The following is a 15856-nucleotide window of genomic DNA, read 5'->3' as shown; positions in this document are numbered from 1 at the left end:
TGCATTGAATCTGTAGACAATATCCTTATGATATATTGTCTTTCTATTCTTGAATATGGGTTATCTCTGTATTTAGGTCTTCTTAAGTGTCTTTCAATAAAGTTTTATAATTTTGCATATAGGTCTTGCACATCTTCTTCTGGATTATCTTGCTATAAATTGCTTTACACTCAATTCCTGGCTTGAGATGTTTTTGAATCACCCAAGTGATGAGAATCTGCTCTACAAATCTTGAGAGCAAGCTTATTAATTAATAAACAGTTTCTCAGGGTTCTTTTGCTCTCTCCCCCTGTGTCTGTAAAGTCCCAAGGCAACTTTTCTTGTAAACCAGTGAGAGTGGGAGTGTGGAGTGGCTTTATTTCTTGTTCTCATTTATTCTAAATATGCAGTCCTTTTGGGATCCTAGTTTTATGGGAACAAGACCATTAACTACATTCTCCACTTTGGGCAGGCCATAGATTTAACTCTTTCCCACTGGCCTCACAAGGCACTAAAAACTGCTCATCAATTTTGCTTCAGTAGACAAATGCCCAAAGGGAAAATTGGGCTTCAGGGTTCATCTGACCTCTCTGGATTCTGTCTTTCATTAATGTTTTGGCCATATGGAATTCTATATGGTGCTGTCAGATCTTTAATGTTTTTAAGAGATTAAAAAAATAATTTCTTCAGCATTTTAAGTTGTATTCAGCTGGAAGTTTTGTCCAAATAACCTCTTCCACCATATTATTGGAAACAGAACTCTTACTATGTTTTAAATGAAACAGATTTTAATAGATCAAAATAAGAGCTGTTTTTATGTTGTGGACTCTCAATTTTGTATAATAATTCATTGAAAAATTTTTGTTCAATTTTAAATTTCCTACTCAGAAATAGCTGAGGACATGTATACACTGCCTTTATCAAACATCATATAATCATCTTGACTAGTTGCCTTACTGGCTTTTTAATTTTGGTTGCTACCAGTGTTAATTACACAGACTAAACAAAAAAAAAATTATCAAAGCAAAATTTTCCAGAGCTTAATTATTGTTTTACTTTTTCTTCTTTTAATTTTCACTTATACTTCACCTGTATTTTACAGGTTACATAACAATCTTGAGGGTTTTTTTTAGCACATGACAGTTTTCAGAAACTTTCACATACCCGTTTAGTCTTTAAAATACAGTGTGTACTAGGCAAGGTGGATAAACTCATCAACTTTTTCAGATGAGTCGCTGGGAGAAATGGAGCGCTCTCTTGGGGCCTTGTGAGTGGCAGGCAAGTGGCTGTGACACGGGACTCTAATTCCATTTTCCTGACCCCTAGTTCTGTTTCCTTACACTGGCTCTCTGCCATCTCTTTAGTTCGTTAGTGCTTGAAGGAAAAATGTAAAAACAGGGCCTCCCTGGTGGCGCAAGTGGTTGAGAGTCCGCCTGCCGATGCAGGGGATACGGGTTCGTGCCCCGGTCTGGGAGGATCCCATGTGCCGCAGAGCGGCTGGGCCCGTGAGCCATGGCCGCTGAGCCTGCGCGTCCGGAGCCTGCGCGTCCGGAGCCTGTGCTCCGCAATGGGGGAGGCCACAACAGTGAGAGGCCCGCATACAGCAAAAAAAAAAAAAAAAAAAAAAAATGTAAAAACAGAATCTAGAGGTGATTTGTGAGTTTTGTTACCAAAATCAAAATGTCTTTTCCCTTCAACTGGTAGAAGGTGTATTCTACTGTGCACCCTAAAGTTTATCTTCAACATGATGCATCTCTGCAGTATGAAACTGAATGAAGAATAGCTCCTGACTCTGTTAAATTTCTGTTCATTTGGCACTTTTGAGGTTTTCTTTTCAAGTTACAAAGCATACTATATGTACAAAAGTGCATGTATCATGCACAGTTTAAAAATAAGTATTATCTTAATATCTATAGTTTGATTGTTAATCTTGTTGCTCCGAATGGGTCACAGTTTAAATAACAGATTTAGGTTTAGTGCTGTAACATTTAATACTACATTATGCATAATGATATGATCTTTCAAGAGGGCATGTGTTAACCTGATGTGTGTTATTTTGTTATTTTTTAAACTTTCTCAGGTCTTTGACATTTTGAATTCAGCTGAGTTAATCTGTCTGATGAGGCATATATCAATACCTAAAAACTTTACTGTTGAATGCATGGTTGCTATGAATCATAACAGCAAGAATGCAAGCATTTGGCTGGGCTGTGGGCACACTGACAAAGGACAGCTCTCCTTTCTTGACTTAAATACAGAAAGATACACTTCTGCGGTAAGTCCAAATACCATTTAAATTAGTGAAACTCCAGAAAACTCACTTTGCAAATTATTTTAAAGCGTGTACCAATTGAAAATTACTTAGGGATACTCAGTGTGCAGGTGCGAAGGGTCCATATGGGGCTGGGAGAGGACTTGAAGAACTGGCATTTGGTTTTGGACACAGCTATCTGGGTTCAACCGCTGGGCAGAACCTTTTGTCAGGGGCCTAGCCAAGAACCAGGCCCGTGAGATTCCCGAGTGTGTCCATGACTTTCAAGTGGACTGCAGTGACTGGTTCTTTAAAAAAAAAAAAAAAGTTACTTACAAGGAAATAAAATAAGAGATAATACAGGAGTGTTATTAAATTAGCTTCCTGTTAGAACAAGTGTATTCACATGAAATGAAGTAGTGTGTGTTTTGTTTTAAAATCACAGTATATGTGTGTCTTAGGTCAGGAATGCTAGAAACACAGCCTGAAACAGAGAATCTTATATGAGTGATTCAAGGAGAGAGACACTTTTGAGGAGGTTTGGGAAGCCACATAGATCAGGGGAAGAAGCTTAGCAAAAATGTAGTGTCTGAGGCTTCATCGGTGGCGCAGTGGTTGAGAGTCCGCCCGCCGATACAGGGGACACGGGTTCGTGCCCTGGTCCGGGAAGATCCTACATGCCGCGGAGCGCCTGGGCCCGTGAGCCATGGCCGCTGAGCCTGCGCGTCCGGAGCCTGTGCTCCACAACGGGAGAGGCCACAACAGTGAGAGGCCCGCGTACCGGAAAAAAAAAAAAAAAAAAAAAAAAAAAAGTAGTGTCTGAGGAAGTCTAGCCTCAGTCTTTACCCACAAGAAACTTTGGAATGTGAATAATGGCACAGATTTATCCCTTCACCAGGCAAGGGGTCCAGTATTTCATTCCCACTTATCAGTCAGTCATCAGCTGCAATTTGCCCAAGGGTAGGGGTGGCATAACCTCCCAACCATTTCTGAACAAGCCAGCTCCCATGGGCTGAAGGTAGTGAAGGGTGCAGCTCTGAGCTCTACTAAGCCAACACTCAGAGCAGTCGGGGGTGGGTGATAGAGGAGATCTGGGCATGGCTTCTGCAAGAGGGATCAATAAATTATATTGGGAAATATAAGGTAAATTTCTAGACTTAAAAAACCTTATATTTTGACTGTTGCCTTGAAAGAAATGTTGTACCTAAACATTATTCTTAAGGTTGAACAATCTTCTTATATTATTTTGATGGATTGAGAAATGATACTGAGAAATAATTTTCAATTTTTAAATTTTAGTTTCAGGTGCAATCTAGGCAGTCATTTTTTTTTCTTTTTTTGGCCAGTTAACTCATTTATTGTTGAAAGTTAAATAAAATTGGCATTGTTTTAAAAATGCAAACCAAGAAAATAAAAGGAGTTAAGTATGTGGATTACATAATATTTTCATTCTATTTAAGTTCTAGTCACTTAAGCTAGAACCAAGCCCTTTAGAGAGTGTTTTCTTTTCTTAACAGGAAGTTACTGATAGTAGAATATTGTGCCTAGCCTTGGTGCATCTTCCTGTTGAAAAGGAAAGCTGGATTGTATCTGGAACACAGTCTGGCATGCTCCTCGTCATCAATACTGAAGATGAGAGAAAGAGGCATACTCTTGAAAAGATGACTGATTCTGTTACTTGCTTGTATTGCAATTCCTCTTCCAAGCAAAGGTAAGGTAGTGATTTTGACCATTGGGGGAAAATTACATATCTTTTAGATTACTTACTTGTATGCAAAATTGTTACAGTATCAACAAAGGTTGCTCATTTTTAACATTTTCCCATTGGTTGCATATATTAAAGGGAACTATAGGAGGCCACGAAGATATTTGTATTTTTCTGTATACAGATCAAGCTGAGACAGTTAAAATATAGGTCAGTCATTTCTTCAGGCTTCCAGCCTTGCTCCTGGTTTTATCTCAACTATGGCTCTAACTCTTCACCACTCAGCACATCAGTTCATTTTTGTAGGGCCTCTTCAAAAATGAGTTCTCATTCATTCTTACTTTGAATACATGTATATCAGTAAACTGTTATATGCGAGTCTAAAACATATCACTTAACTAACTACCAAATTGGAAAAAAACTTCAGTAGATGAATTCAGAAGTTGTCAATAGTGAAATGGCTTAACCATTATCAGTTGAAAGGATTTTATCTCAGGAATTTATCGAAATGGCAGAATTTCAGGTGTAACAGGTTAGTTGCTGTAATATTTGGGGCAGTATGATTTTCAGGAGCCATTTAGATTATGCACCATATACTTCTCTGGTTTAAGTCAGTACTGGAAAATAAAAAGTATTAGGAAAATGTGAAGTCCAAGTTTTTGGTGACTAAAATATAAACTCCACCAGCAATTTTGGAGTTGAAATTATTTGGATACCGTCAAATAAAAATTTCATCAGATGAAGTCAAATAGGCAAGGAAGACTTTATATTTAAGATTATTGCAATAGGGGAGAGGGATTGGACTCAGCTCTGCTGAAATAAAGTGTGGGAGAGTTTTTAAACCCTGTAATGAGCTAGTGGAAAAGGACTGGAGGACATTGGGGGAGGGGGAGGGTCAGTGTGATTAGGTCATCTGTGTTTGCTGATTGTTGCTTATTGAAGTAGGCTCCTACCGTCCCACAAAGAATGGGAGAAGGGGTGCCATCCTTCCTGATGACATTTCAGAGAGGGCACCCAGATCCTTGAGAAAGACATTCTTGAGTTGTAAAACTTGAAGAAGCTCTACATCTTAAATGGGCAGAGAAAGAAGTTGCAATTTAAGTTTTCTCAAGTAAATGCTATAAGGAAAAGGAGGTAAAGGCCAATAATCAGGAAGAAACCTGTCTAAGTTTAGTTAAGGTAGGTGGGACGTTAAGACCATCTTGGTCAATATAAGCATTATTTTTGTAACAATTTTGACATTCTTTCTTTTAGCAAGCAAAAAAATTTCCTTTTAGTGGGAACTGCTGATGGCAACTTAGCAATTTTTGAAGATAAAACGGTTAAGGTAAATGTTGAACGCATTCTGCATCAAAATTTAAGTTCTTTGTTTTATGTTTACTCATCACCACCCTCCTTCTAACTGATTATAAACTCCCTGAGATTCTGGATCATATATTCTGCTTTTTATCTTTCTCTTGCTTCAGGAAGTCTTGAACACAGTACATTCTCTATAAGTACTTACTGATTAACTGTATATTTTATATGAATTAACCAAGGATGAATTGATAAATGAGATCTGATTTATAAGGTTAGGGATGGAAATAATTCCATTTTTATATAAGGGAAGTAGATAATTTCTTATAAATACATTGTGGAAAAAACAAGGGAAACAAGTTTTAAGTCTGGCTTGCTACCAACCTGTTCTTTCTTTTTTTTTTTTTTTTCTTTTTTATAACATATTTATTGGAGCATAATTGCTTTACAGTGGTGTGTTAGTTTCTGCTGTATAACAAAGTGAATCAGCTATGTATATACATACATCCCCATATCTCCTCCCTCTTGCGTCTCCCTCCCTCCCACCCTCCCTATCCCACCCCTTTAGGTGGACACAAAGCACTGAGCTGATCTCCCTGTGCTATGCGGCTGCTTCCTACTAGCTATCTATTTTACATTTGGTAGTGTATATATGTCAGTGCCACTCTCTCACTTCGTCCCAGCTTACCCTTCTCCCTCCCCGTGTCCTCAAGTCCATTCTCTATGTCTGTGTCTTTATTCCTGTCCTGCCACCTAGGTTCTTCAGAACCATTTTTTTTTTTAGACTCCATATATATGTGTTAGCATACGGTATTTATTTTTCTCTTTCTGACTTACTTCACTCTGTATGACTGTCTCTAGGTCCATCCACCTCATTACAAATAACTCAATTTCATTTCTTTTTATGGCTGAGTAATATTCCATTATATATATGTGCCACATCTTCTTTATCCATTCATCTGTTGATGGACACCTAGGTTGCTTCCATGTCCTGGCTATTGTAAATAGTGCTGCAGTGAACATTGTGGTACATGACTCTTTTTGAATTATGGTTTTCTCAGGGTATATGCCCAGTAGTGGGATTGCTGGGTCGTATGGTAGTTCTATTTTTAGTTTTTTAAGGAACCTCCATACTGTTCTCCATAGTGGCTATATCAATTTACATTCCCACCAACAGTGCAGAAGGGTTCCTTTTTCTCCACACCCTCTCCAGCATTTATTGTTTGTAGATTTTTTGATGACGGCCATTCTGACCAGTGTGAGGTGATACGTTATCATAGTTTTGATTTGAATTTCTCTAATGATTAGTGATGTTGAGCGGCCTTTCATATATTTGTTGGCAATCTGTGTATCTTCTTTGGAGAAATGTCTGTTTAGGTCTTCTGCCCATTTTTGGATTGGGTTGTTTCTTTTTTTTTGATATTGAGCTGCTTGAGCTGCTTGTATATTTTGGAGATTAATCCTTTGTCAGTTGCTTCATTTGCAAATATTTTCTCCCATTCTGAGGGTTGTCTTTTCGTTCTTGTTTATGGTTTCCTTTGCTGTACAAAAGCCTTTAAGTTTCATTAGGTCCCATTTGTTTACTTTTGTTTTTATTTCCATTTCTCTAGGAGGTTAACCTGTTCTTTAACCTTGAAGAAATCATTTGACTTTCTGTTATTAAGATCACATTTATCATTAAATAATTAATTTCTCCATCCATCATTCATCTGTGGTTCTGTCTAGTCATTCAACATCCTACCCATTCATACTCTTTGTTATCAAAAAAGCTTATTATCTAATGAGAGACAAAGAAGTAATTATAGTATAATCCCTAGGTTACTTCCTGTACAATTTTTGTATGGGGAAGTGAAGAGATTGGTTATAAGGATAACACATTGAATACCATTTGAATTAAATCCTGTTTTTATAAGTCCTTTGAAAAATGTATCCTGAATTTTTATTTTAACATCTCTAACCATTTAAGATGGGAAAGTAGTTTTTAGAAAGCTGAAATTTTACACTGTTTCATTCTGTGGCTACTCAATTTACTGAATGTGTTTTCTCTTTTTGGCAAAGTGTAAAGGAGCTGCTCCTTTGAAGACACTCAATATAGGAAATGTCAGCACTCCATTGATGTGTTTGAGTGAATCCATGAATTCAACCGAAAAAAACATTATGTGGGGAGGATGTGGTACAAAAGTTTTCTCGTTTTCTGATGATTTCACCATTCAGAAACTGATTGAGACCAGGACAAATCAGCTGTAAGTTATTCTTATCTATGCAACTCATTTACCATTTTTTTCATGTTTATTCTTTATAATCAAGTCAATAATGCTATCGATAATCCCAAACAAAGATCTTTCAAAATGCATACTTTATTTTTCTATTGTAAATTTAAATATTCATTATAGAACTTAGAAAGCAGAGGAACATTAAAAAATCACCCAGTCTAATCACATTTGGGATAAAATATGAAAACTCATAGTAATTTTAGTAGTATCTATCAATCTAAATTTTTATTATTTTCATTATCTCTGTATCAAATTAAACATGGAATTTGAGAGGCATGAACTCATTATTTTACTAAAGATATGGATTTAACACATGTATTTTATATAATTTTCTTTGTTCTTTCATTTTTTATTGAGGTATAGTTGATTTACAATATTATATAAGTTTCAGGGGTACAACATAGTGATTCACAATTTTTAAAGCTTATATTCCATTTATAGTTATAAACTATTGGCTATATTCCCTGTGTTGTACTATATATCGTTATAGCTTATTTATTTTATCCATAGTAGTTTGTACCTCTTAATCCCCTAACATTATCTTGGCTCTCCCCGCCCTTCCCTATCCCCACTGGTAAACACTAGTTTGTTCTCTGTATCTGTGAGTCTGTTTCTATTTTGTTATATTCACTAGTTTGTTTTATTTTTGAGATTCTACATAGAAGTGATATCAAACAGTATTTGTTTTTCTTTTACTTATTTCACTTATCATAATAACCTCTAAGTCCATCCATGTTGTTGCAAATGGCAAAATTTCATTCTTTTTTATAGCTGGGCATTATTCTATTGTATATGTATATATACCACATCTTCTTTATCCATTCATCTGTTGATGGACACTTAGGTTGCTTCCATATCTTGGCTATTGTAAATAATGCTACAATGAATATTAGGGTGTGTGTATCTTTTCAAATTAGTGTTTTCATTTTTTTTGGATAAATACCCAGGAATGGAATTGCTGGGGCATATGGTAGTTCTATTTTTAGTTTTTTGAGAAACCTCCGTACTGTTTCCCACAGTGGCTGCACCAATTTACATTCTTACCAACAGTGTATGAGGTTTCCCTTTTCTCCACATTCTTGCCAATATTTATTATTTGTGGACTTTTTGATGATAGCCATTCTGACAGGTGTGAGGTGATATCTCACTATGGTTTTAATTTGTATTTCTCTGATGATTAATGATGTTGAGCATCTTTTCATGTGCCTGCAGACCATCTGTATGTCTTCTTTGGAAAAATGTCTGTTCAGGTCTTCTGCCCATTTTTCTTTTTTTCTTTCTTTTTTTTTTTTTTTTGTGGTACGCAGTCCTCTCACTGTTGTGGCCTCTCCCATTGCGGAGCACAGGCTCTGGACACACAGGTTCAGCAGCCATGGCTCACGGACCCAGCCGCTCCACGGCATGTGGGATCTCATGAGACCGGGGCAAGAACCCATGTCCCCTGCATTGGCAGGTGGACTCTCAACCACTGCGCCACCAGGGAAGCCCTTCCGCCCATTTTTTAATTGGGTTTTTTGTTTTTTCTGATGTTGAGTTATAGGAGTTGTCTATATATTATGGATATTAACCCCTTATCAATCATATCATTTGCAAATATTTTCTTCCATTCAGTAGGTTGTCTTTTCATTTTGTTGATGGTTTCCTTTGCTGTGCAAAAGCTTTTAAGTTTACTTAGGTCCCATTGTTTATTTTTGCTATTATTTTCTTTGCTTTAGGAGATAGATCCAAAAATTTTTTTTTTGTTACAATTTAAGCCAAAGAGTGCTCAGCCTATGTTTTCTTCTAGGAGTTTTATGGTACCTAATCTTACATTTAAGTCTTTAATCCACTTTGAGTTTATTTTTGTATATGCTATTAGAGAATCTTCTATATTTCATTCTTTTCCATTTAGCTGTCCTGTTTTTCCAGCACCACTGACTGAAGACACTGTCTTTTCTCCATTGTGCATTCTTGCCTTCTTTGTTGTAGATTAATTGAACATAAGTGGGTGGGTTTATTTCTGGTCTCTTATATTCCATTGATCTATGTGTTTGTTTTTGTGCCAGTACCATACTGTTTTGATTACTGTAGCTTTGTAATATAGTCTGAAGTCAGGGAGTGTGATCCCTTAAGTTATGTTCTTTCTCAAGATTGTTTTGGCTATTCAGGTCTTTTGTATATCCATACAAATTTTAAAATTATTTGTTCTTGTTCTGTGAAAAATGCCATTGGTATTTTAATAGGGATTGCATTGAATATGTAGATTGCCTTGGGTAGTATGGTCATTTAAATAATATTAATTCTTCCAATCCATGAACACGGTGTAGCTTCCATCAGTTTGTGTCATCTTCAATTTCTTTCATCAGAGTCTTACAGTTTTCTGAGTACAGCTCTTTTATCTGCTGTAGTAGGTTTATTCCTTGTTATTTTATTCTTTTTGATGCAGTTGTTAATGGGATTGTTTCCTTAATTTCTCTTTCTGATTGTTTGTTGTTAGTGTATAGAAATGCAACAGATTTCTGTATCCTGCAACTTTAGTGAATTCATTGATGAGCTCTAGTAGTTTTCTGGTAGCAACTTTAGGATTTTCTATGTATAGTATCATGTCATCTGCAAACAGTGACAGTTTTACTTCTTCCTTTCCAGTTTGGATTCCTTTTATTTCTTTTTCTTGTCTGATAGCTGTGTCTAGGACTTCCAGTAGTATGTTGAATAAAAGTAGCGAGAGTGGGCATCCTTGTCTTGTTCCTGATCTTAGAGGGAATGCTTTCAGGTTTTCACCATTGAGAATGATGTTAGCTATGTGCTTGTCATATATGGCCTGTATTATGTTGAGATATGTTCCCTCTGTGACCACTTTCTATAGAGTTTTTATCATAAATGGATGTTGAATTTTATCTAAAGCCTTTTCTGCCTCTATTGAGATGATCATATGGTTTTTATTCTTCAGTTTGTTAATGTGGTGTATCACACTGATTGATTTGTGGATATTGAAAAATCCTTACATTGCTGGGTTAAATCCTACTTGATAATGGTATATGATCATTTTAATGTATTGTTGGATTTGGTTTGCTACTATTTTGTTGAGGATTTTTGAATCTATGTTTATCAGTGATACTGGCCTGTAATTTTCTTTTTTATGTGTTTTCTTTGTCTGGTTTTTAGTATTGAGGTGATGCTGGCCTCATAGAATGAATTCAGGGGCATTCCTTCCTCTAATATTCTGAAATATTTTGAGAAGGATAGGTGTTAAAACTCTTCTCTAAATATTTGGTAGAATTTCATTTGTGGAGCTCTCTGGTCCTGGACTTTTGTTCGCAAAGTATTCTATTCAGAATGGTTAGGGGATAATATGAAATAATTGCCAAATACTCTAGTCTGTTTCTTTTTCAAAATAGTGTCAATCCTTTATATGCATTAAGAGCTAACATAATAAGGTTGTATTATATTTTGAAATATTAGAAAAGTGAAATGACATTATTTTCTTTCCCCCTAGGTTTTCTTATGCATCTTTCAGTGATTCCAACATCATAGCAGTGGTGGTAGACACAGCTCTTTATGTTGCTAAGAAAAATAGCCCATTTGTGGAAGTGTGGGACAAGAAGACTGAAAAACTCTGTGAACTGATAGACTGTGTGCCCTTTTTAAAGTAAATTAATTTTTAAAAAATTTTATTGTGAAAGGAATACTACATGAGACCTACCCACTTAACAAATTTTTAAGTGTATGATATGTTGTTGACTGTAGGTACAGTGTCATTGGTTCTTTATTTTATGCCTGTAACAGCAGTCCTTACACTTCAGATTTCACAGAGAGAGGAAGTATGGCTTATTTTTCTTCCTTTCTACTTCTAAATAGAAAAATGTTTTTTAAAAAAACACCCTCAGAAACCAAATTGTTAATGCTTCTCAGCACCATCTGTTGGTATCCAACAAATTTCATTTTTGAAAACAAAATAGGTACATAGTAGATATGGTTTCCTCAAGGTATTACAAAGAAAAAGTCACAAAACAATATAAAATATGGGTGAAAAAATGTACCAGATTGACCTGTGCACTAAGGAAGGAAGATCAAGATGCCAGACTGAGACCGCAGTGCTCAGTCTGATACAGTGTGTCGGAGACTTCCCATCAAGCACATCCCTTGTTTGCTGTTGCTGGCACACAGGACCATTGCCAGCCTTATTTGCTAGCTACTTCATAGTTTTGTTCTGGTTTTACAGTATAGATTTTTTTATCTGCTGGAGAACATTTAGATTATATACTGTATCCATAAAATGAGATTTCAGAGTTTACTTTCCTAACACCTTCTTAGTTTTTCTCTGGATGGTGAGATTTATGTTCAGAAGAGCTGACAGTTCTGCCTTGTAAAGGGTCCCTTACTTTCTGAAATTCTAAAATTATTACGATTCTTTTACTTCTGGATCCCTCATTTTTGTCATGAATTACTCATTAGCTCAGTGAAAAATTCAGTCGTTTGTATTTATATCTTTTACATGTAGGTGATTATAATTTTATTTTCCTCTATAACTTTCAGACTTCATAAAAACCTTTTGAAACTAACTTTTTCCCTTCATATTGGGCAAATTGGTTCTTTTTTTTTTGCTGGATTACATAGGCTTATTAATAAAAATTGTGTCTGTCTTATTTATTTCAGAATTTCTTGAAGTTAGGAGGCAATTGTGTTATCTTTGATCATTTATGCTTTATGTAGTGAAATGTGGCTCTGACATTCTGTATTTAGCAAAATTAGTTCTGTACGATTTTAATAGTATGTAATGTATGCTGTCATGTATTCATAATTTAAAATGTTATATATGTGTGTGTGTGTCGGTATATACAGAGAGAGACACACATTTATTTTATTTCTTTATTTCTGAAAAAAGTATTAATGCATACTTTCCTTATGGTTTTTAGGGAGGAGCTGGTCAAAGCAAACAAGGAAGTGAAACACCAAATGTCTTATTCTGGGAGAGTGAAAACTCTCTGCCTCCAGAAGAACACTGCCCTCTGGATAGGGACTGGCGGGGGGCATATCTTACTCCTTGATCTTTCAGCTCGTCGAATCATCTGTATAATTCACAGCTTTTGTGATTCTGTTAGGGCCATGATGACTGCACAGTTAGGCAAGTTTCATTCCTTTAGGTCTTTTTTTTCATATTCTCTGACTATAAAAATATGTTTTTATTTTAAATTTAAGTTTTCTCTTCACTTTCCAATGTCATTTGAAGTGTCTCAGAAGTTCACAGTGAAATTTTGCAGGATGTATTTTGAAGAGGCCCTTTAAAAACACAGAGGGGGGCTTCCCTGGTGGCGCAGTGGTTGGGAGTCCGCCTGCCGATGCAGGGGACACGGGTTCGTGCCCCGGTCTGGGAGGATCCCATGTGCCGCAGAGCGGCTGGGCCCGTGAGCCATGGCCGCTGAGCCTGCGCATCCGGAGCCTGTGCTCCGCAACGGGCGAGGCCGTGGCAGTGAGAGGCCCGCATACCACACACACAAAAAACAAAAAACTAAAAACAAAAAACACGGAGGGAATAGATGTTTTTAGTCCCATAAGAGAAGCAGATTATTCTAACTGAACACTAAATTTGGGTCTTACTTTCTCTTTGTTCTTCATAATTATGACAAAAACATATAATGTTGAGTATTTTTAAGTTTTTGACCAAAGAAATTAAAACAGATGCTTTTTTTTTTTTTTTTTTTTTTTGCGGTATGCGGGCCTCTCACTGTTGTGGCCTCCCCCGTTGCGGAGCACAGGCTCCGGACGCGCAGGCTCCGGACGCGCAGGCTCAGCAGCCATGGCTCACGGGCCCAGCTGCTCCGCGGCATATGGGATCCTCCCAGACCGGGGCACGAACCCGTATCCCCTGCATCGGCAGGCGGACTCTCAACCACTTGCGCCACCAGGGAGGCCCAAAACAGATGCTTATTTTGATCATAGTTTAAGCTTCCAACTAGTTTTTCATTTTATAAATAAATTTATATTCTTGTAGCAATATATGCTGAACTTCACAATCTACAAATATTGACAAATTATAATGTTTTACTCAAACTTTTATGTTTTTTCTTGTTACTCCTTTTCTACTTAAGTATGAAAAAATCATGATAGCACATGATACTCACACTTAACTATCTTCTTTTGACTAATTATTTGCTTTAGGGAATAGACTTAGTATATATAGAGTTGATCACAAAAATGGGGTTAAGTTCTGCAAAACTAGAGTTAATGTAGCTTTAGCAAATGAGAAATAAAATGTTTAACAGGGTAAAGAGAATAGTAAATTCCTTTTACAGGAATATATTAAGGGGTGAGACAAATGTTTCTCCTCAACCTCATCCATTTTCCATGAATGGTTGTCAGAGTTGCACAGGAGTTAGAATGAGGTGCTCCTAGTGACTGGTGACTACCAGGACACACGTCCACACCAGCAAAGTAGTAGGTGTGCAGGGGGTCGTCCCTCTAGTCTTACTCACCAAGGATGTTGTATCCTTTAATTTAATTCGTATGTATTGACTTGGCCAAAAAGTTCATTCGGGTTTTTCCATATGAACTTTTTTTTTTTTTTAAATTAATTTATTTATTTAGGGCTGTGTTGGGTCTTCGTTTCTGTGCGAGGGCTTTCTCTAGTTGTGGCAAGTGGGGGCCACCCTTCATCACGGTGCTCAGGCCTCTCACTATCGTGGCCTCTCTTGTTGCGGAGCACAGGCTCCAGACGCGCAGGCTCAGTAGTTGTGGCTCACGGGCCTAGTCGCTCTGCGGCATGTGGGATCTTCCCAGACCAGGGCTCGAACCCGTGTCCCCTGCATTAGCAGGTAGACTCCCAACCACTGCGCCACCAGGGAAGCCCCGGTATGAACTTTTTGGCCAACCCAATACTTTGGGATCCAAATGGTTGTTCATTACTGACATTATAGTGAGATTTCAATGGGTTTTATTGATTTTTTAAATAATTTAAACATAATGTACAATGTATGGCATGATCTGGCTTCACTGTAGCTCTCTAGCCCTTATCATTTGCCATATTCCTCTCTGCTCTTTCTGTCTAGAAGAACATTCAGTCCCTCTTAAATACTATGCTTCATCCTACCTCAAGGTTTTATGTGTGTTGTTTCATCTTTTGCCTGGTTAACTTAGTTACTGAGTAGTAACTAATCTCCTTACTAGACTGTAAACTCCATGTGGGTTGGCTCTGCTCGTGTTTGTTCCCTTTTATTCCCATGGCCTAGCCTAGGGCCTAGTACATAGAGGCTTTTGATAAATATTTGTTGAATAAATTATTGAATGACTTGAGAATAAAGTATGGTTATGGTACAGGGTATCACTATATTATCTGTCCATGCAACTCTCTGACTCTCAGATGCTTCACACTTGACCAGTGCCTTATAGTATCCAAAGCACTTTTGCATACACTATCTCTTCAACATATAACTTTGGCTGGAGGGGTACTGTATAAATATTGAACCCATTTTGCAGAAAGGTTAAGCTATTTTCTCAGATTCACACAATTAATAAGAATGATAATAAGAAGTAGATTACAAATTTTCTAACTTAAAAAAATTTCTGGTCATCTTGGAGAGATTTTTTATTCAGTATAGTTGAGGGATCTCATAAATAGTGGAATTGTAAGTTAAGTTCCAAGGTTTTTGTGTCTTAAATATGAACAGTTGTACTCTTTGAAGTCCAACTTATTATGTTGTTTTAACAGAAAACTTTTATTTTTTGATAAAGGAAGCCTTAAAAATGTCATGCTGGTTTTGGGGTATAACCGGAAGAGTATTGAAGGTATGCAACATCAAAAAGGTAATGTTTAATAGGATACTGTATTCCAAGCAGAGTGCAATGATGTGAATGATTATAACATATTATGTGTTTATACATTTACAGTAAATATTACATACGCTATAAAACTTTAGGCATTTTTAATTGTTAGCTTCTTTATAGTGCAAATAATTTAGATATAAATCTTTAAAATTAAGTTTTAGTGATTTAGCAGTGTTAAGTATTTATTTTTCAGGTGAAATAGAGATATCAACCACTATAAAATGAGAACTAGCTCAAACCTAAACTAAATGTGGATATTTTTCCTTACATATTACCTATATCCATATTATGTCTGATTTTGAGCAGTGTTTGAAAAATCTTTATTTCTTTCAGAAAATGAAGTGTTATAGGTTATTAAAGATCCACACTTATTAAAGTTTAATAGTTATAGAACAAAATACATTATAGAATGTATTTTAAACATTTTCCAAATGTAATTTCTTATAAATGGCAATAATTTAGTACATTATTTACATACACACACACACACACATTTGTCCAAGGCAACTAAATATAAATTAACAAAAAGTAAAATAAAAATGTCTCATGGCA

At 36.4% G+C, this 15856-nt stretch overlaps 1 protein-coding gene across 4 annotated transcripts in view; it reads left to right on the top strand.

Moving 5' to 3' along the window:
- LRRK2 (leucine rich repeat kinase 2) overlaps positions 1-15856 on the top strand; it is a 142163-nt gene that overhangs the window by 124739 nt on the left and 1568 nt on the right. For 3 of the 4 annotated variants that reach the window (XM_060111824.1, XM_060111823.1, XM_060111821.1), the window contains 7 exons: positions 2060-2254; positions 3748-3941; positions 5190-5262; positions 7290-7474; positions 10980-11132; positions 12400-12608; positions 15212-15283. In XM_060111824.1, the coding sequence (XP_059967807.1) occupies positions 2060-2254; positions 3748-3941; positions 5190-5262; positions 7290-7474; positions 10980-11132; positions 12400-12608; positions 15212-15283 (1081 nt within the window). The remainder of the gene's footprint in view (positions 1-2059; positions 2255-3747; positions 3942-5189; positions 5263-7289; positions 7475-10979; positions 11133-12399; positions 12609-15211; positions 15284-15856) is intronic. The other variant, XM_060111822.1, reaches the window with a different exon arrangement.

Source organism: Mesoplodon densirostris, chromosome 11 (genome assembly GCF_025265405.1).
Source record: "Mesoplodon densirostris isolate mMesDen1 chromosome 11, mMesDen1 primary haplotype, whole genome shotgun sequence".
Lineage (NCBI taxonomy): Eukaryota > Metazoa > Chordata > Mammalia > Artiodactyla > Ziphiidae > Mesoplodon > Mesoplodon densirostris.
The sequence above is the reverse complement of the archived record's forward strand: the minus strand, read 5'-3'. Positions and strand labels throughout refer to the sequence as shown.